The sequence below is a fragment of the Primulina tabacum genome, unplaced genomic scaffold (assembly GCF_025594145.1).
Source record: "Primulina tabacum isolate GXHZ01 unplaced genomic scaffold, ASM2559414v2 Contig104, whole genome shotgun sequence".
Classification (NCBI taxonomy): domain Eukaryota; kingdom Viridiplantae; phylum Streptophyta; class Magnoliopsida; order Lamiales; family Gesneriaceae; genus Primulina; species Primulina tabacum.
The window spans coordinates 143,581-162,734 of record NW_027459727.1 but is presented as its reverse complement, the minus strand read 5'-3'; the positions used below and the strand labels follow the sequence as shown (position 1 = coordinate 162,734).

At 35.5% G+C, this 19,154-nt stretch overlaps 3 protein-coding genes and 1 pseudogene across 13 annotated transcripts; 2 read left to right on the top strand and 2 right to left on the bottom strand.

Annotated features, from left to right (window-relative positions):
- Positions 1-895: 895 nt before the first annotated feature.
- Positions 896-4,765, bottom strand: LOC142534086 (uncharacterized). Of its 3 annotated transcripts, none has more exons than XM_075640991.1 (7): positions 4,380-4,765; positions 3,473-4,018; positions 3,198-3,355; positions 2,575-2,650; positions 1,777-1,844; positions 1,361-1,641; positions 896-1,328 (listed from the first exon to the last, which is right to left on the bottom strand). In XM_075640991.1, exons 2-6 carry the CDS (start codon positions 3,534-3,536, stop codon positions 1,375-1,377), a joined length of 633 nt encoding a protein of 210 aa, XP_075497106.1. In that variant the 5' UTR covers positions 3,537-4,018; positions 4,380-4,765; the 3' UTR covers positions 896-1,328; positions 1,361-1,374. The 3 variants fall into 3 exon arrangements, with proteins under 3 accessions (XP_075497106.1, XP_075497107.1, XP_075497105.1); XM_075640992.1 differs by having other exon boundaries at positions 3,473-3,550; XM_075640990.1 differs by having other exon boundaries at positions 3,473-4,765.
- An 851-nt stretch (positions 4,766-5,616) lies between these two features.
- LOC142534054 (calcium-dependent protein kinase 4-like) lies at positions 5,617-8,261 on the top strand (annotated as a pseudogene).
- Positions 8,262-9,444: 1,183 nt separating this feature from the next.
- LOC142534078 (large ribosomal subunit protein bL21c-like) lies at positions 9,445-11,813 on the top strand. Its single transcript, XM_075640983.1, has 5 exons — positions 9,445-9,832; positions 10,509-10,589; positions 11,242-11,343; positions 11,422-11,496; positions 11,589-11,813. The coding sequence occupies exons 1-5, from the start codon at positions 9,548-9,550 to the stop codon at positions 11,658-11,660; spliced, it is 615 nt and encodes a 204-aa protein (XP_075497098.1). The 5' UTR covers positions 9,445-9,547; the 3' UTR covers positions 11,661-11,813.
- Positions 11,814-13,517: 1,704 nt separating this feature from the next.
- LOC142534040 (putative phosphopantothenoylcysteine decarboxylase) lies at positions 13,518-18,404 on the bottom strand. 9 transcript variants are annotated; one of them, XM_075640929.1, is made up of 5 exons: positions 18,246-18,395; positions 17,587-17,702; positions 15,762-15,850; positions 14,531-14,878; positions 13,518-14,238 (listed from the first exon to the last, which is right to left on the bottom strand). In XM_075640929.1, exons 2-5 carry the CDS (start codon positions 17,690-17,692, stop codon positions 13,948-13,950), a joined length of 834 nt encoding a protein of 277 aa, XP_075497044.1. In that variant the 5' UTR covers positions 17,693-17,702; positions 18,246-18,395; the 3' UTR covers positions 13,518-13,947. The 9 variants fall into 9 exon arrangements, with proteins under 9 accessions (XP_075497044.1, XP_075497045.1, XP_075497051.1 ...); XM_075640930.1 differs by having other exon boundaries at positions 17,587-17,699; positions 18,246-18,382; XM_075640936.1 differs by lacking the exon at positions 17,587-17,702 and adding an exon at positions 15,485-15,599 and having other exon boundaries at positions 13,527-14,238; positions 18,246-18,382.
- Positions 18,405-19,154: the final 750 nt, after the last annotated feature.

The window sequence follows — 19,154 nt, the reverse complement described above, 5'->3', positions numbered from 1 at the left end:
GTTGTTGTTGTTGTTGTTGTTGAGAGGGAAGAAGACTATGAAAATTTATAAGAATCTATTGACATCCAAAATAAACTTTCATGCATGGAGTTTTAAAAAATTATATGACATTCAAACTCAGTTTTAAATACTCTGTAAAATTTAATAGGTATTCAAATTTTCATTTGACTTTTAATAATTTCATGAAAGCCATCAATGTACAAACACCCTCTTAATGACTCCGACACACACACACACGTATTAAACTATAAAAACATACAAAATATATCTCCTTCTCAAATTACGAAAACATTCTATTTTAATTGATAAAAAAACATAAAAACCTATTTTAATAAACATGTATCTTATACAGAACTATCATATCTTAATAAATTATATTTTTATCTTTATCTATATTTTTAAATATTAAAATAATTATATCATCATAAAATAAAATAAAAAATTATTATCAGAAAACATTTTTAAATTTTAACATGATCAATAAATTTTGAGTTATTTATCAAAAACTATTATTTTTTACGTAAATCGATAAAAATAAAGTGGGTGAAAATCATTTGAAGATAATAAAATAAATTAGAATCCCGGTTTCTACGATAAAATACAATCATTATCATTAATTGTTATAATTTTTGAGAAAATCCGGTTTGTGATGCATTGCTATCGCTTGAATTTCCCTACATTATTGGATTTTCTCAATCGCAGACAACACAAAATCCATTTACTTGGGGAAAAAAAATATTTATCTCAATTTTATAAGAAACTTTTATACATATATTTTTCATTTTCACAATATGGCTAATATATCTAGGTTTTTTATGGACTCGATACACCTTATGTGCATGTAGGCCACCCCATGTTGAACAACATGCATTGTATATCAACAAAACTAGTAAGTTCGATTTCCAAGTAATTAGTAAAAACCAAAAGCCAGATAATCTTGAATGGGGAAGTCTCAGTGATCGCGTGGGATATTTAGTTCAAGTAAATCCTCACTCCGATCGTATGATTCCTCATATTCTTCCACCCTGTATGTCGGCCTTCTCTTTCCACAACCCAACATAGTAATCCATATACTGGACAAAGAACCCATTTACTATATTAAAAATCTATGATATAGTGTGATCCATTACAGCTGGACTATGTTAGTATGATATAAACAAATACTAAAACTTCGAGGCAGTTTCCATTCAGTATACCTTTTGCTTTAAGAAGCTCTACTTTCATTAGCTTCTGATTTTCCGGCCGCCTTGTTCCCCGCTGCTCCGCCGTGCCTGGATTTATGTCATCATCTTGTGGGTTAGGTTTTCCATTTTTAGCAAGTTTTTTTTCTGGAATATCAGTTTCAAGATTTTTTTGGGACCTGGAATATCAGTTTCAAGATTTTTTGGGACCTGAATCACGCATAACCTCAGCCACTGACAGGCGAGGAATGGCCTTGTTTGAAGACATGCTAGGGCGTCCTTCAATATAGAAAGAACCTCTATTTGACGACCTCACAGCAAATGATTGCAAGGATAATGAACTTCCAAAGGTCTTGTTTTCATCTTCCTTCATATGGTTAAAGGAAGAAACAGATGAAATATCATCCCGTGAGCTTTCATAGCCTTCCTCAACTTCATCAAAAACCTCATTCACTTTAGCCTACAAAGAAATTCCACTTCACAATCTCAACCTCGTCTTTGTCGCACCACTGACAAACTCACAACTACCATAAAGGAACTATGTTAAACAATTAATCTAAAGGTACTGAATCAGCTGCAGACGACAAAACTTTACCCAGTCAGTATCGGCATCCATTTCTTTCCAGTATACATCCAAGAGGATAGTAGACACAGGAACATTTCCTAAAAGACCATTTCAGAAAACAAATTAAAAATCATGTAACTAAAAAGTTTGTAATTTTCCTTTTCAATTAACGGAAAAGGAAAGTCATCCAAAAACATAGTTGGGTAGACCCCCACATGAAGATGAGAAACCAATGACGATTTACATGGAAATACAGGCACTAACACATTCGGTGTGGCAGGATAGGGAGAAGAATACTAAGTCGAGGCAAGATTTTGTGGCATGAGTCAACGGTGTCATTCTGTTTAGCTTAGCACTCTCCAGTTTATCGGTTAAGATCTTTATAGTTTCTACTCCTGAGGTAAAATGCCTTAAAAGCTGAACCAGTAGATTCACTAGATTGCTTGGAAGAAAATGTGCACGATACAACACAACTTGACCAACGTTAGATAGATAAGGTAGGTGGGTTTGCCTTCATTAACTCATTCTCCACCCATATACAAAGAGTTAATTGAAGAGATAAGATTCGACAACATAAGGATAACATTTATTTTTCAATTATCCAACTTAATTGACTGTTTAGTTAAATAAACACTACATTAGCTCGAGCAGACGAACCGCTTTGGGAGATAAGACATAATGGGTCCTAAAATAAACGCAATAGGATATCTGACTCATGATACATGTAAAGTAGAGAAAACGAAGAAAAAGAAATATAGGGTGCCCAAAGAAAATAATAGCCGTTAGTTTCACAAACAAAATAAAGAGACTGTGTTGGAGCAAATTTACCATCGCCGAGACCTTCGTCATGATGCAAGCCATTGTTTTTCTGGGTAACCCATATCTGTAATGGTATTCTAGTTTCCTGTAAAGTTGTTGAGTCGCAAGAATTAATGTAAATAGATGCACCTTGGTCAAAATAAATGAAACAGCCTTTAACAATCAGAAACAAACAATACTTATTCAATTATAAGATACTTGTATAAAGCAGCATTTACAAAAATTACACGCTCATCTTTGCTAAGGAAAATCAAAGTGAAAATTAATGAAATACAAGCCGAATCAGACAACGTAGTCGCAATTGGAAAAAAATTCTAAAAACTTAAAACACACGGCGAGATACCTAATAATGAGTTACAAAATACAATAATCTGTTTTTCCTACATTTGTACAGTTTGTCGAAAAGTAGAAGATAAGCTGAAAGAAATTATTGTCTGTAAATGAAGCAAAAGGGTTATTGCATCCAAGTAAGAGCGAGGCAGAATTTCCTGTTAGAAACAGCGCACAGGAAACTTAACAGTGAGCCTCGTGCCCAATATCATGCAAGAATTTTACGAGCAACAAAAGCGTGGAACTATTCTAGAAATAAACTAATCCCTTTAACAAAGAACAAAACACAGAAATAAATATACCATTTCAGAAAAGTATTGTATTGACTCTCCATGAAAGTGCCCGTTATCTAAAATTATATATTGTCCAGATAATGTACTCCTAACATAGTACAGATAACGGATAGTTGTTCCTCTATAGGATGGAGGCGTAATGCTCGGTAAAAGGGTGCGCACCATATCTGCAACCACGAAACATTTTAAATTCAACAAAAGCTAGAACCACATGAGAAATGAAAACCCTGGGAATGTAGATGAAAAAGAAAGAGCAACATTCAGTAAAGTTCACTCGTGCTTACAAGTTTTAGCGGCCCCACTGGAAAGGATTTGATTTGAAACTAAAGTCGAAGTGGAGCAATCCATGAAAACGTACTCACCTGAGATTCGAGAAGGACATGACACAAAATTACAGTCTAGCTCATCATGCAGGAAGTCTTAGCCCTTCTTTATTGTGTTCTTTACACAATTAGTTTCCCATAGATATCCCGCTAGCTTTTTTTCGTTTGAAAATGGAAAATGGAGAATATTATATTGTAAGGGGAAGGAACCTCGTCCAGTGATTGTTAGCTTACAACCTGCAGACGTATGATTCAGAAATGTCCAATATAAATATGGAGGATGATACTTGCAACTATGTCACCACAACTCAATAAATCTGGACGTCAACTGTAATTGTAAGTAGCCTACTGCAACTACTTATAAATGCAATGACGTGTTCTTAATCCTAATCACACATCTCATAAAAAAAATTAAAAATGCCAATAGAAGATGAAAACATACCATTGAGTAAATATTTCTTGATCAGGAAAATAATGTGGGGAGGGAACCTCTATCGTTTCGTCACTCTGGTTTTAAGAACAGCACTGATAATAATTAACTTGAAATAAAATTATATCTCCATGGATTGAAATCTTGCATAAATCACAAATGATCGAGACCATTACACCTTCAGCTTTAAGGATTCAGAACGACAGAACCAGTGTCACCTAATCTTATTTTAGTATAAAAAATATCCTGCTCTCAATCATACTGTGAATATTACTTTTCCCAGTAGTCTTGTCGATGGAAACTTACGTTCTATAGTTAATCACCACTCAATCATTCAAAATTGGCGACACCCAGGCCAACAAGAAACGACATTGCAAAAATTTCAATGAAAATGAGGCTACATGAGACGATAAAATAAATCAAAAAATTTAGAAGTACCACGGCGCTGCTTAGAGCCATGAGTAGGCTTGGGAGTGCTGAACCACTGAGTATCCAATTTCTCGATCCCTTTAATCTAAAACCTGAGCTTTTCGATCAAAAGAGACCATAAATTAGTTTGGTTTTTGATCTCAATAGTGATGGTGACCAGATCACCGGGTGTGTAAACTTGTCTATCGGCCTCCAATTTCAGCAGCGGCAGATGCAGATCATATTTATCGGAAGTTTCTCCAGCGGAACATGAGTCTGACGCAAATCCTAAGAATGAGAACCTCCGGGAGGGTTTGTTCGCTTGCATTTTTGGAGGAAAAATTCAGAGAATCTGATAGACGCCGGTGAAGAATGAAGATCTTGTTCTGTCGAGTGTCTCGCTTGTGCAAGGAGAGCTGGTGAGTAAGCGCTATGGGCTTACACTTGGATTAATGTTTCCATTTTTGTCCAAAAACATATGTGGGCCGGCCAATTGACTCACTGGCCCAGTCACTGCTGAATTGCTCCTTCAAAAAATAAATTTCAAGTTTCAGCAACATAACAATATTTCGATAGTAGATAAAAAACTATAATTTGTCTGAACTGCTAATGTTGAGGTTTCTAGATTTGTTGGTCTCAGGTTTGAATCCCTCGGATAATTTTTCTAATTTATTTAGATAGATTTAATTCTTTATTTATAATATCTTTGTCCGAGATAAGCAAGTTTCACGCTCAAGTCTCATCAGTAGTACACACAAGTTACATTATATCTATGTAGTTCGAACAATATCATAGTTGTATTCTAAAAAAAACGATAATTCAATTATCATTCTCACTCACGATCGATGTCATAATTGGTAGAGTAGATAAACTTTCAGTCAATATCCAATGATTATACGATCGATTCTCTTTATCAACATTTTTTTTAAACAATTCTATCACACATAATTTATCTAGTGTGATGTACTTGACTAGCTCAGTTCGCAGACTGCTATATTAGCCCAATTTACCTAGTGTGAATCCAATGATTTTCACGCCGACAAAAATATCTCCGTTTAATTTTATTATGTTTAGTCATATTTATTACGATTCTAACAATTTAAATTGTGCGTGTAATTATTATTAAAAACAAAAAGTTAGTTAACTTACCGACCAAAACTCCACAACTTCATAAACAAGGTTTGTTTCAACCTACCCGTGCAGGCACTGCTTGCACGGTGATCCGGGCCCACCTCCCTGTAAAAAAAAAAAAAAAATTGGCAAAGAAAACTCTGGAAAGAAATTATGAATAATCAATCTTCAGGAGGATCATCTTCCAAGCCCTCAACATCAGTTCTTCCCTACCAGACCCCAAGACTTCGAGACCATTACAATCTCGGCAAGAAACTGGGCCAGGGCCAGTTTGGCACCACCTACCATTACACAGAAAAGGCCACCGGAATCGAGTACGCCTGCAAATCGACCCCGAAACGCAAGCTTCAATGCCAGGAAGATTACGACGACGTGTGGCGCGAGATTCAGATAATGCACCATCTTTCCGAGCAGGCGAATGTGGTGAGGATAAAAGGGACTTATGAGGACAATGTGTTCGTGCATTTGTGATGGAGCTGTGCGGCGGTGGCGAGCTCTTTGATCGGATTGTGCAGAAGGGGCATTACAGCGAGTAGAAGGCGGCGCAGCTGATGAAGACGATAGTCGGGGTGGTGGAGGCTTGCCATTCGCTTGGGGTGATGCATAGAGATCTGAAACCGGAGAATTTTCTGTTCGATACGCCCGATGAGGATGCTAAGCTTAAGGCCACGGATTTCGGGTTGTCTGTTTTTTACAAGCCTGGTACGATGATTCTAGGAATTCATTTCCATTATTTTATTTTTCCCACGATGTTGATGATATTATAGTGTGTTGAAATCTGCGTTGTGTGGTTTGCATATATTTTATTTTTTCAGGGCAATATCTATCCGATGTCGTTGGAAGTCCTTACTACGTCGCTCCTGAAGTATTGCATAAACATTATGGACCCGAAATCGACGTCTGGATCGCTGGTGTGATCCTATATATATTGTTATGCGGGGCTCCACCTTTCTGGGGAGGTATACAATCATTTAAAATTTCTATCATATCATTCTTTGATTATATTTTCTAACTTTTATATCACATTTGCTAAAATTTTAAAACTTTGCATAAACGGATAATCGAATATTCAAACAGATATTGAGAGGTAAAATAGACTTTGAATCAGAGCCATGGCCTCAGGATTTCAGAGAGTTCAAAGGATCTGATAAGAAGAATGCTTGGAAGAGATCCAAGAAGCCGAATTACTGCTGATGAAGTCCGATGTGAGTCATTTGTTAAACAGTTTTTTCTTTTCAATGGCTGCAAATGCAATCGAGCTCAAGATTCGAGTTCAGCAAGATCAAACGTTTTAGCATTAATTGAGCTCAAGTTTGGACAAGTGAGTGGCTAAAATGACTGATTCTTTCTTTAAAAATTATGTCAAGATAAGAACTTTATGCAATAAGCAAATGAGGAGCAGAATAACATTTCCATTATGTTTTAAAAGTATTCAATAAGTTATATCTAAGCGAAAATTAATATGTCACTCGAGTTAAAATTGATTTTATGGCTAACGAACTACTCAAGCTTGAGCCTGTGCCGCTGACATATCCACATATCGAATGGTAACAATTGCATTTTGGGTTTTTAACAGGCCATCCTTGGATTGTGGATGACAAAGTTGCACCAGACAAACCTCTGGGATCAGCTGTTCTGTCGAGGCTAAAGCAATTCTCCGCTATGAACAAACTAAAGAAGATGGCTTTACGTGTAATGTTTCAATCTGTTTCATTCACAAAAAGAGAAAGTAACAACAATAAATGGAGCTTTTGTGTGTGTATATATATATATATATATATATAACTAGTTTATATTTTTGGTTCAGGTTATAGCAGAAAGGCTATCAGAAGAAGAAATTGGTGGGCTAAGACAGTTGTTCAAAATGATCGATACAGACAACAGCGGTTCAATAACGTTTGATGAATTGAAACAAGGTCTGAAAAGAGTAGGCTCTGAACTCATGGAATCTGAGATCAAAGCCCTCATGAATGCGGTAGGTGTAAGACAAAGTTTCATTTTACCGAGAATTCAAACACACATTTAAATGTTGATATCAGATGATTAAATAAGCAGTACCCAATTGTTTCAGTGTTTCGATATTTGTATTGGAACTCAGTTTTACATGAAAAATGAAGGGGACTTTAATTTGGTCCAGACTGATATTGACAATAGTGGAACAATAGACTATGGCGAGTTCCTTGCGGCGACATTGCATTTGAACAAAATGGACAGGGAAGAGAATCTGCTTGCTGCATTCTCTTTCTTTGACAAAGATGGGAGTGGATACATAACCATCGATGAGATTCAACAGGCTTGCAAAGATTTCGGCCTAGGCGATGTTCACCTAGGCGACATGATTCAAGAAATCGACATAGACAATGTAACTTTTCTTTGATCGCCCTACAAGCCTGTTTTATTTATTTATTTTGTCCTGGTTTGTTTTAACTGGTGTACCAGTTTGTTTACAAAATTTTTGTGATATCGGGAGTGAACAGGATGGACGGATTGACTATGGAGAATTCGCGACGAAGGGCGATGCAGGTAAAGGGGGGAGAACAATGAGAGGCAATTTGAACTTCAATTTGGCGGAAGCTTTGGAAGGTAAAACCAAAGCCATGGTAGAAGATTAAATACAGAAGATAGTTTGTATTAGTTTTTTTTTTTTTTTTTTCAATTTTTTTATAAACAAGAAAAGAAATCACACAAGCAAACGAACTAACGACAAGGAGATATAAGAGAACGAATTTATTAGATTTTTATATTTTATCTTTTTTATTGTGTATATAATGAATTATTGTAATTTTTTACATATATTTTGTCCCAAAATTTTCCCATGGCCAAACACCAATTTTCATGGTAAGTTGATGGAACGAGTCAAGCTACTAAGAGCATTTTGGCCAAAATTCGACTCGAACTTGATTTTACCAAGCACGAGTCGAGTTCATGTAGATTGACTTTTCATTCTAGTCGAGTTTGAGTTTTAACTGTTTCTATTCGAGTAGCTCGCGACCTACTAGAATAATTACATAGCATTAAATTTCAAGTTCGAGCTCGATTCGTGAAAATATTGAGTATTCAAAAAACTCAAAAATGTTTGTAGCATAATTTTATGGTTTAAAATTTATATTTATTTGGACAAAAATACATATTATATTTTAAAAAATATAATTTAAATGTATTTTTGTCCAAATAAATATAAATTTTAAACTATAAAATTATGCTACAAACATTTTTTAGTTTTTTGAATACTCAATATTTTCACGAATCGAGCTCGAACTTGAAATTTAATGCTCAATCAATTTCGAATCGAGTTCGAACATACAAAATTTAAATCGAATCGAGCTCGAATAACGTCATACTTGTACACGAGTGGAGCACCCCTAGTTGCAACTAACACATGTATCCGATCAAAAGAAAAAATCAGATTGCGATGTTATTACAATAGTTAATTAAAGTTTGTCGAGGCAAGATGTTGTTAGATATATTTTTAAATTAAATTTATTTAATATTTAGTTATATGACCTAATATTCAGATATATTATTTTATAATAATTTAATTGAAAATTCACATGAATGTTTTATCTTTGTAAAGATAAAAAGTCCATATTAGGATCTGTTTTTATCATATTTATAAGTTTAGGAGGTGTGAATTGTAATTATACCAAAAAGTAAAATATATAATGGTGACTGTATAATACCAATTTTTTTTAAAAAATCAATTGTTTAATTTATGAGACGATATGATATAAAATAATAAAATAATAATTTATACTTTATTTTTTTAATCAAAATATGTCGAAACAAAGTTGTGCGCGAATGTATGTTTCATTTTTGATAGATGAGTTAAAAATAAATTAAAAATAAAAATAATAAATATAATACATATTTTATATATAAAACAAAATATAATAACCCAAATAAAATATAAATATCCAACTTCCTCATAATAATAACGAACATTTAAGCCCAAGGGTAAACGTGTAATTTTGATGCGGTAACGGATAGGATAACGAACCCCTGAGAGCAATGGGGCAACAGCAGAGCGAACCCATTCCAGCTTCCATAGCTCAATTCTTCACTCAACAATGGCGGCCTTTTCGTTCTGTTCCTCCCTCGCACCCAATCTCTCTCTAAATCAAAACCCAGCAACATTTTATCTTTCTAGAACCAGCATTTCGTTCCTTTCTCATTCCCTTTCGTCTCTGAAGCTCAACTCTAAACAGGCCGCGTTGTCTTTCATACCCAAATCATCTGAAACAGAGGCCGCGCTTTCTTTGACTGAGCTGGATACCGATAAGCCCGATCCGGAAGAAGAGCCCGTTGCTCAGACTGTGGAGCCCAAGCGCGAGGAAGTGTTTGCGGTTGTTATGGTAATTCGGCTTGTTTTCATTTGTATAGTGCGAGTGTGTGCATATATATTGGTAATAATTGTAGAAATCTGGTTGTTCATGGAGAAATTTACAGTGATCTATGATATAGACCAAGGTTTTTTTTTTGGGTTTGTGTGATTGTAATATAAATATTGATGTGTGTAACTGAGCTTTTCAAGGACCACATCAAAGTTCGGATATTTATCACGATGGCAAACCATTCCAGCCTTCCTCAATCCATCGTCTGTTTGTACTCATTTTCATGATCAATGTCTGCCTAGACTTGTCTGTTGTGGGTTTTTGTCATTTTAATTTGGCTAAATGTGTGTGTTTTGGATTCTGCTTCTTTCACTTGTCTTCTGGGTTTCTTTAGTCATGGACGTCTGGATTCTGTGGTTAACATTCTTACAGTGACCACAACTACCATTTGCATATCTCAGATGTAACTTCATTTTTCTGATTAATTATTTTTCTATTATATGTTTCAAATAAGGTTGATAATGCGTGTTCGGGACGTAGACGCTAAATTTTATTATGTTTTATTTTCTTTTGTCCATCGTGTGATTGCTGAGTTGTAAGGTTTGTGATTGTTAAGGTTCTGCGTAATTTTGAACTTTGATGGTCATGTTTAGAAGTTGATTTGCGATGCATTTCTGTGGTTTGTATATTTGTTTAGGTTGGATCGAGGCAATACATCGTGCATCCTGGACGGTACATTTATACGCAGAGGCTTAAAGGTGCCGATGTGAATGACAAAGTATGTATTGCAAACTTCTTTACTGATGTATATCTAATAAATATGATCAAGGTGTTTTCCCTTTTCTCTTCTGCATGGCTGTGAACTTTGATTGTGTTTCTTTTTGCCTTATGTCATATTGGTGTGTCAATGAACTGCTGGGGTGCCAGAGTACATGCACCTGTGTAATTGTTTCATGATGTTGCTTAAGCTGAACTTCAAAGAAACTCAACTTGTCTAATCAGATATTAAGGTATTGGGAAAGGCCCATGTCACCTAAACTTGGGATTGTGGGAATGTTAATGATCCTATATGCAGTAAGGAGAGAAGGGGGAGTAGCCCCACTTCAAATTCCACACACGAGTTTCAGATCTTGGTCCACCCCTCCAATTGAACTGCACCAAGAATTTTTATTAGGCATTGGTAAATCTTGAAACAGTATTTTGCTGAACAGGTTACCCAAATTTGTTGTGAGCTCCGAGGATTTTTATATGTTTTATGTGCATATAAATCTCCACTCACGACCACTCTTGTTCCTTCTTTTTTCTCCCCTTGGTGAATCTCATGTTAGATCAATGTATTAGATGTATAATCGCCCCATCATTTTTTGTATTGGCAACTTCAACACATTATATTCTACTTGGGACAATCATGTTATAAATCCTCTGTCCAGATCACTCTAAATAAAGTATTGCTTGTGGGAACGAAGACGAGTGCCTACATTGGAAGGCCAATCGTATCCAATGCTGTAGTTCATGCCATCGTGGAAGAACAAGTATGATCAGTTCCAAAGTGTTTTCAAAGGTTCCTATATCCTCATTCGGCACTTACTTATCATTACCATTTCTTGTAGACACTGGACAAAAAGGTCATCGTGTTCAAGTACAAGAAAAAGAAAAACTACCGAAGAAACATTGGGCACAGACAGGTACCAAAATCTCGTATATATTTTACACTATATTTATTAGATTTTTACGTATTCTTTTCTTACAAAACTGTTTCATGAATGGATTTATCCAGCCCATTACCAGGATTAGAATCACGAGCATAGCTGGTTATGAAAGCTCACCTGCTGCTACGCTTCCATCATAACTTACACCTGTAAATTTTAATGGTCGTGTTTTTTAACCTTGCCCGAGTGACCAGAAGAATTATGTTTATATTCTACGGAGCACAGCCATTTTACCAATTTTTTGTAATACTTCGAACATCTAACGAAATATGGAATTTGCATTTTTTGTCCAAGCCATCATCCATTTTTGTGTGTGCTTCGAAGATTTCTCGTTCTTCCTTCCACGGTCTATGTTGTTTGTTTCTCATCGTGACACAGTAGAAAAGTATAATAACCTCTACGTAGCTTCAGGTTATCCCTAAGAAGTACCTTTTATGCATTTGGTAACCTGACGTTGCGCGATATGACCAACTAAATAACCCAGGTTGTCATTGATTTTTCAAGAAGGAAGTTCGAAATTCGAATCACAGTATACATTACACAAGCATGAATTTGAAAAGAAATGGTCTGTTGCATATGTGCAGTATATATCTGGAATGAAGTGAAGTAGGACCGGAAGTTTTCTCGTTACATTTCACCATTATATCATGTGCCATATATAATAAAACTACTAATTCCGCAAATATCAAATCTCCTCGAAATCGCCAATGATCCACCACCCATAGAGAACTAATTAAACTAGCGTTTTACGATATTTTCAAGCATTGTCCGAGCTATGCTTAAGAATATACATTTTATTTTAAATGAGAAGATTATGTTTTTTTAATTTAAAAAGTCATGAATTCGACTAAGATCTTATGGCTGGCTGATCGACTTCTCCGACTACGGATGAGTTTATGCAATACCGAGAGTGGAAATGATGTAGTTTCATGTGTTTGGAAAATCTTTACAATGTCTTTTCTGTTGCAGGTATTTATTGAAGGTATTCTCTGGGTGGCCTTTTTCTTTCGAAAATTCAGCATTGCACTAAGCACAAGGTGTGGGCATGCCGCTTGTACTTTATTTAAACTTCTAAATGGTCAAACACAACATGCTATTAGAAAAATGTATCAACCATTAATCATGTCACTCAACTGTCGTGAACAACGTAAAACAAAAGTAAAACATCAACACGACGACGACAACAATCTTTAAGGTAATGACTCAATCTTAAAATTTCATAGAATAGATTAAATAAATACGAAACTAAAAGTTCCTGCAGAATTAGTCAAGGCTCAGATAAGTGTTCCTCATCGGTCTCGGACTCTCAGCCCACCATTCCTCGCCAGCTAGCCCATCGCGAGTCTTTCTCACCTGCATCAATGAATCTAGTCTATACAAGTAATATAAATGAGGGGTTATTAGCTCAATTATAATAGTATTTGTCTCAATTCAACGTTACACTCCCACCCACTATATATTCGTGTTTTGTCAATAATTTTTTACGTAAATATATTTTGATGAGGTATATGTATATGATCAATTACCTATACATAAAACACATACAAAAATAATTAACTCGGTGCGGCTGAATTTAACAGCGTGACTTGCAAATTACTATGTCAATATAGTTGTTTACTAGTATCCATCCAAGAGTAGCGACAGCAGTTTCTTACGTCATAAAAAAATATGGGAAAAGAGTTATCGATTCATGCATGCAATTTATTTCCTCATCTATTGTTTGAATGATATTTATACTGGAATGATAATACGTACATTACATAAGAAGCCATTTTCTAATAATCACTTAATGATTCAAAGACATTATTAATTAATAAAAAAAAATTGTGCATTCATGAGTTTTCGGTACGAACCTGTCTTTTATCAAAGTAGTGAATGTTTAATTTATTCATCCCCCAACACAGTCCCAATTCCATGAATATGATCACTTTATCGGCTATCCTATTTACTTCCATTTCTTTATTTAATTAACAATTAATGCATATCAAATAATCGACTTTTTGCTCAAGTTGCGCTAGATTTGGCTTTAAAAACTAGATACAATTACTCAGCCTCGGTAAAGCTTGGGAAACTGAATGCTCCACTACCCAGCAAACTAGTAGGCCACACAGAATTCCACAAGATTTGGGAAAAAGTAATAAAACAAATTTAAAAGATGTTAATAGACAAATATTAACTTAAGTCGATAAAAAAAAAATTTCACGATTTCAACATGTTTAGACGAGCCAAGGATACCTTCTAGTGATTAGCTTGAACCTATAAGCTATTTGGCGTCTGGCGATGACACATTTGACGACGACTTCCACTTCCAGTCTCATCCTACTGTAAAAATTTAAAAGAAGAAAAAAAAACAGGGAGAATCTTATACACAACTTTTTTGCATTGGGTTCCAGAGAAAACTAAACTGGCAATCGATGATGATTGCTGCTATATTGTCACGCCATTTGAATTCTCCCGTGACTCAAAGAAGAGTCGTATAGTTGAGTAAATGAGAGAAGGCTCGGCCATTGCACCATTTCCATAATCTCCACAGGCTAGCCGCTTTGACACGGGTGGGATGAGGGAAATTCCAAGATCATCAATAACCATGAGATGGCGTTCTGTAAAAGGGTTATTCCACATAAAGGTATTCATGGCTGGGGCTACGAACATTGGTTTACTGAAGTCCCATGCCCGTATGATGCAGGTCAGTAAATTGTCACACAATCCCCCAGCAATCTAAATTATGACAGTCAAAAACAGAAATTCACTATTGAAGCAAGTTTATACTGAAAGAATGGTTATGTATAAAAAGGTATTTTCTACTACATTAAGATAATGCAATTTCATAAGAGGCGATGATGACTCTCTACACTTGTCAAGTTGAGGATCGCATATCTATTTTGCAGAGAAGTAAGCAAGCTTGTCCTTATTAGGTTAAAATGATGGGTTACTACAGACACTACAAAGTTTGACATGGTAATATTTTTTCCAAAAATAAAAACAGACGTTAACATTATAATATATTTACCTTGCCAAGTGTGTTTGCCGATAAAGGAGCTATGACCATAATATCAGCCCATCTTCGTAGCTCAATATGTAAGACACTGTCACCCAATTTGTTCCAAGTGGACCATTCATCCTCATCGGTATAAAGTGTCACATCCTTAGGAAGCGATGCTGTGTCTATAAAATGCTTTGAGGCCTTGGTAGCTACTGCTTTTACTTCTGCCCATTCGGAAAAGCAATGGCAAAGATTAGCAAACTTTATTGCAGCCACACTTCCACTTGCAGCAAGTAAAATACGAGGCTTTCGAGAAGCATTGTTCATTTGGTGCACCTCCATGCCAGAGCTGTCATGTTTTGAATTGGCCATAACCTTGTTCGATGTAAAAGGACAACAATCTGTGTGAGCCAAACCAATATCTGAAGAACGACATCAGGACATAGCATACAAATTTGTATAATATTTATCGCATGGGTGAAATTCACCATCGGATTATGAATTATGCTCAGCCCCACATGGAAATTATGCATAATTTTTCATTATCCAACTGTACTATGCCATGGATGCAGCATACAAAGACCGATGAAAAAGGGGAGAGATGGCCGAAGAATTTGTTTGATTGCAAACTTAACAAAGGTGGTTGTGATAATTTCAACACAAAATAACTATCAACATATGCGATTTTCCATAATTAAAACTGCTAAATAAATATATTTATGTGGCTAGAATTCAAAAAAATAATATAACTCGAAATGCAATCATTTTTCGTTAAAAAAAATTTCTTACAACCACTCCATCTCAAGTACAAGAAATCTGGCCAAAATGCATACAAAATCTGCTAGGTAAAACACCAACCAATGACCATTAATATCCAAAACTTGTTCAAAACAAATTTAAAATAGCGCAAAATCAAGGCCAAAAACTACCGAGTAACCATCCAAAAATATTCTCAATAAAGAAATTTATAAAATTACCTACATCATCAAGCAGTGATAATGGCACGCCCCGAGGGGAAGAGAGACAGTCAAGCAAAGCAGTGGATCAAGGCCGGCAAAGAGAGAACAATGAACAAACGAGAGAAAGGATGGCAGCTCTGCGGAGAGAAGGCAGTGGATATTATTGCTCATTGGTCGGTGTTTTAACTAGATTTGGTATGCATTTTAGGCAGATTTTGTTTAGGCAGATTTTGTATGCATTTTAGGCAGATTTGTAATTTTAAACAAAAAATTTCTAAAATTAGGGTTTAGTGGTTTACCAACTGGGTAGCAAATGAGAAGGGGCGGCGGCGGAGCGGCGGCGCCAAGGCAGAGGCAGAGAAGACTTGCGCATAAATGCAACAGTGGACTTCAGCAGAGGCAGACAACGTAAGTAACGATAGGGATTTTCATATAAATGGGCTGGGCTTACCTTTGGAGCTGGACTTGGGCTAAATTTTGACTTGGAAAAAATTTAAAAAACAAATTGGGCTGAAGCGCAATAGGATCGCTCAGAATTTCTCAGGCCAAGCGCACTGAAGCATGCGCTTGATCCACCTGCTTCCGAAGCGCAGCCAGGTCGCCTCGCCTCGCGCTTAAGCGAGCGAGCGCGCGCTTTCCACAACTATGCTTGAGAATATTTTCTTGGAGTGGTTTTTAAGAATTTTTTTTTACAAAAAATGTTCGCATTTCAAGTTATATAATTTTTATGAATTCCAGCCACATAAATGTAGTTATTTAGCAGTTTTAATTATGCCAAATCACATACGTTTATACTCATTTTTGTGTTGAGCGTACGTTAAGGTTACAATCAAACAAATTCTTCGGTCATCTCTCTCCCAAAAACCAACATCATCGGAAAGAATTTCGACAAGCCTATCCTTAACGAAATTCGAGCACTTAGCACCAAACATCCCATGCCCATCAAACAACAACAAAGAAATGCACATTTGGGCTGCCATGAATGTTTGTTCTAACACAATAACTATCCTGATTTTTGTTTTCAGGGATTTCAGGGTAGTAACCTCACTGAGTAAGCACAAAATATTCTAATCTGAAATTGTGAGGACCATTAACAACATCTGAAGATCGGTTAGCAAGAATGTGCATTTAGCCCTGTATACACTCTCAATTCTTCCTTTTCATCTCCATTTGAAGATGGTGGATATCTGCCACAACACTTTCCATGAACACAACCCATTTTTCCAACATTAAAAAGAACCGAGGTTACTAACCCTGCCTGCTAAAAAAATGGAAACCAGCTGCCAGAAACTGAGAAAAGTTATAAGGTACCGAGTTTCTAAACCCGGTCCCTAAACATGGAACTTATTATTGCATTATTAAAACAAATTATTTGTCTGAATGCACCAATAACGTAAATTTGCAAAATATTTTAAAATTTATAAAAACATAATTTTAAAATTTTCATTCAAAATTAGTTAATGTAAAAAAAAAACACCCAATTTTTTGTATTCGCGATTGAGTTATATTTTTTCTTTTCTTATTCTGAAAGATTTAATCCATATTAATTGAAATTTTGGAACTTTGATTTATGATCAATTTCTCATGCACATGAATAAAATTTTGAATTACTGATGTGAGATCACCAAGTAGCTTCGAAGTCATATATTCTTGATATTATTTCAGAGCAATTAGAATGACGTAGGAGCTATATAAATTGGGTCAAGCTACCGTCTTAAAATTTAGTTTATTTTCTCGTAGACCCACGTAAAAATGAATAAGCCAAATCCTCAAGTCTTGCATCACTCAAGAGGACACAAACGACGACATAGGAAAATAGTGTTATGAACCATGAAAATCCCGTTGACACTTCATCCAGATAAGGAAATGAAAAAAATTCTAGGCCTCCACGATGAAAATAAATTGGAGCAACTTGTATAGCTCCTCTGTCACTCTTTAGATGATGTCAATAATTTAACTCTTCAAAGCTCATTGATGATCTCCCATCAAAAAGTTAATTACTCAAATAATTTATTGCATTTAAGAGGTACGCAAAAATTATTCATACAATTAATCAACAGCTTTGGCTAAAATTTATCTTATTCTTTTTAAAAAAATTCAAAAGAGCAACTGAATAGTTCTTACATAGGGATGGCAACGGGGGGTTTGGCCAAACCCTGGTCCTGCCCGGCTGCCCCGCCCCTATTTTGGCCACGCCCTGCCCCCATAACCCGGTAGACTTTTTTTTCATTTCAAGACTTCTACACAAGAAAAAATGTCCAAAAATTCAATATCTATAATTACATGGCTAGTGTTATGCTCTATTAAATGTCAATAATTACAACTTACAGCGGCCAAAAGAAAAAGCCTACCTCAAGCAATCGAGCTTTTGATTTCTTGAATCAGAAAAATTATTGCTACTCATGTTCCAATCGTAGACACAAACCAAAAATATTACATTATTAAAAAAAGTAAAGCAATTTTTATCACCCATCGATCATAATTATTTTGATTCATTAAAAATGAAAAAAGAACTTTATTTGGGAAATTGTTCTTTTAACTTTTCCTTTTTTCCAACATTTACGTGTTACCGGTTACGCTTGAGCAACAGAGCAAGCCAAACCTTGTAACCAAAACTACTTTAATTTGATTTGATGAACTCGAACATCTTTTTACCCTTTCTCTTCTGGGTTTTAAATTTGTGCTTGTTACCATTAAGTTAAAAGAAAAAAATATGATTTGAAAATGCAAGTTCAATTTTTAAAATATGTATAAAAAATTAAAAACTGTAGCAAGTTACGTACGTTGGAACCGAGGTTGAATTTGAAACCAAGAAGGATGAACAAGAGCCCACGGAAGCACCGGTCCGGGGAAGGAAGAACTCCTGGAGGGAGGAAGAGGCAGACGACCTTTTTTAGGTTATTAGGGTTACGGATTTGCCGATCTGGGTAGGCAGTAAGAGTTATATTATTAAATTAAAAACTTAAATAAATTATTAAATAAAATTTTATTTAATATATGAGATTAATTTACTAAAACTCGTTACCCATCCGGAGTGATCTGTCCATCCAAACCATCTGTTTCACGGTTAGGTCGATGCTACATGTGAGGGCGCTGTCCCCACATGGTTTGGATGGACAGATCACTCCGGATGGGTAACGAGTTTTAGGGTTAGGTCGATGCTACATGTGAGGGCACTGCCCCCACATGGTTTGGATGAACAAGATTCACACACATATGTGATTTTAAAAAAATTAGTGGACCCCATGTATGTGTGGCTAAATTTGGGCCCTTGATTCTATCATGGGGTAGTACCCCTACATGTAGGATGGAATCAACCCTGTTATCAACCCTGTTTCACCGAGTTTAAATCCGCCCAACCAAGGTGATTTAATACATGTCCGGATTTAAATTCGGATCATTAACATTCCTAATTAAATATTTTAATTTAAAATTACAAATGATAAAAAACAAATTCTTAACAAACATATCAAATTATTAAGTAGTGAGTTAAATATAAATATAGGGTTAATAGCTTAATGATCCATTAAATTTTTTATTTTATATTTTAATTTTGTCAGTATTCGATTTTAGATTTTAATCGTGTAAATTATGTTATGTTGACGGAACGTCGAACACGTCAACATTTCTACTATCACACCAACATTTTTTGATGTCACATCAGGATTGAGCCAGACAATTTTGGGAGTGGG

Coding starts and splice junctions, on each gene's coding strand:
- LOC142534086 (XM_075640990.1), bottom strand. CDS start 3,536: ATGGATTGCTCCACTTCGACTTTAGTTTCAAATCAAATCCTTTCCAGT. Junction 2,651..3,197: donor TACAATACTTTTCTGAAATG/GTATATTTATTT, acceptor ACAACTTTACAG/GAAACTAGAATACCATTACA. Junction 1,642..1,776: donor TGGATGCCGATACTGACTGG/GTAAAGTTTTGT, acceptor ATTTCTTTGTAG/GCTAAAGTGAATGAGGTTTT.
- LOC142534040 (XM_075640929.1), bottom strand. CDS start 17,692: ATGAAAAAAAAGTCTACCGGGTTATGGGGGCAGGGCGTGGCCAAAATA. Junction 15,851..17,586: donor CCCCCCGTTGCCATCCCTAT/GTAAGAACTATT, acceptor CCTCTGCTGAAG/TCCACTGTTGCATTTATGCG. Junction 14,879..15,761: donor TCTCATTTGCTACCCAGTTG/GTAAACCACTAA, acceptor ACATCGAACAAG/GTTATGGCCAATTCAAAACA.
- LOC142534078 (XM_075640983.1), top strand. CDS start 9,548: ATGGCGGCCTTTTCGTTCTGTTCCTCCCTCGCACCCAATCTCTCTCTA. Junction 11,344..11,421: donor ATGCCATCGTGGAAGAACAA/GTATGATCAGTT, acceptor CATTTCTTGTAG/ACACTGGACAAAAAGGTCAT. Junction 11,497..11,588: donor GAAACATTGGGCACAGACAG/GTACCAAAATCT, acceptor GGATTTATCCAG/CCCATTACCAGGATTAGAAT.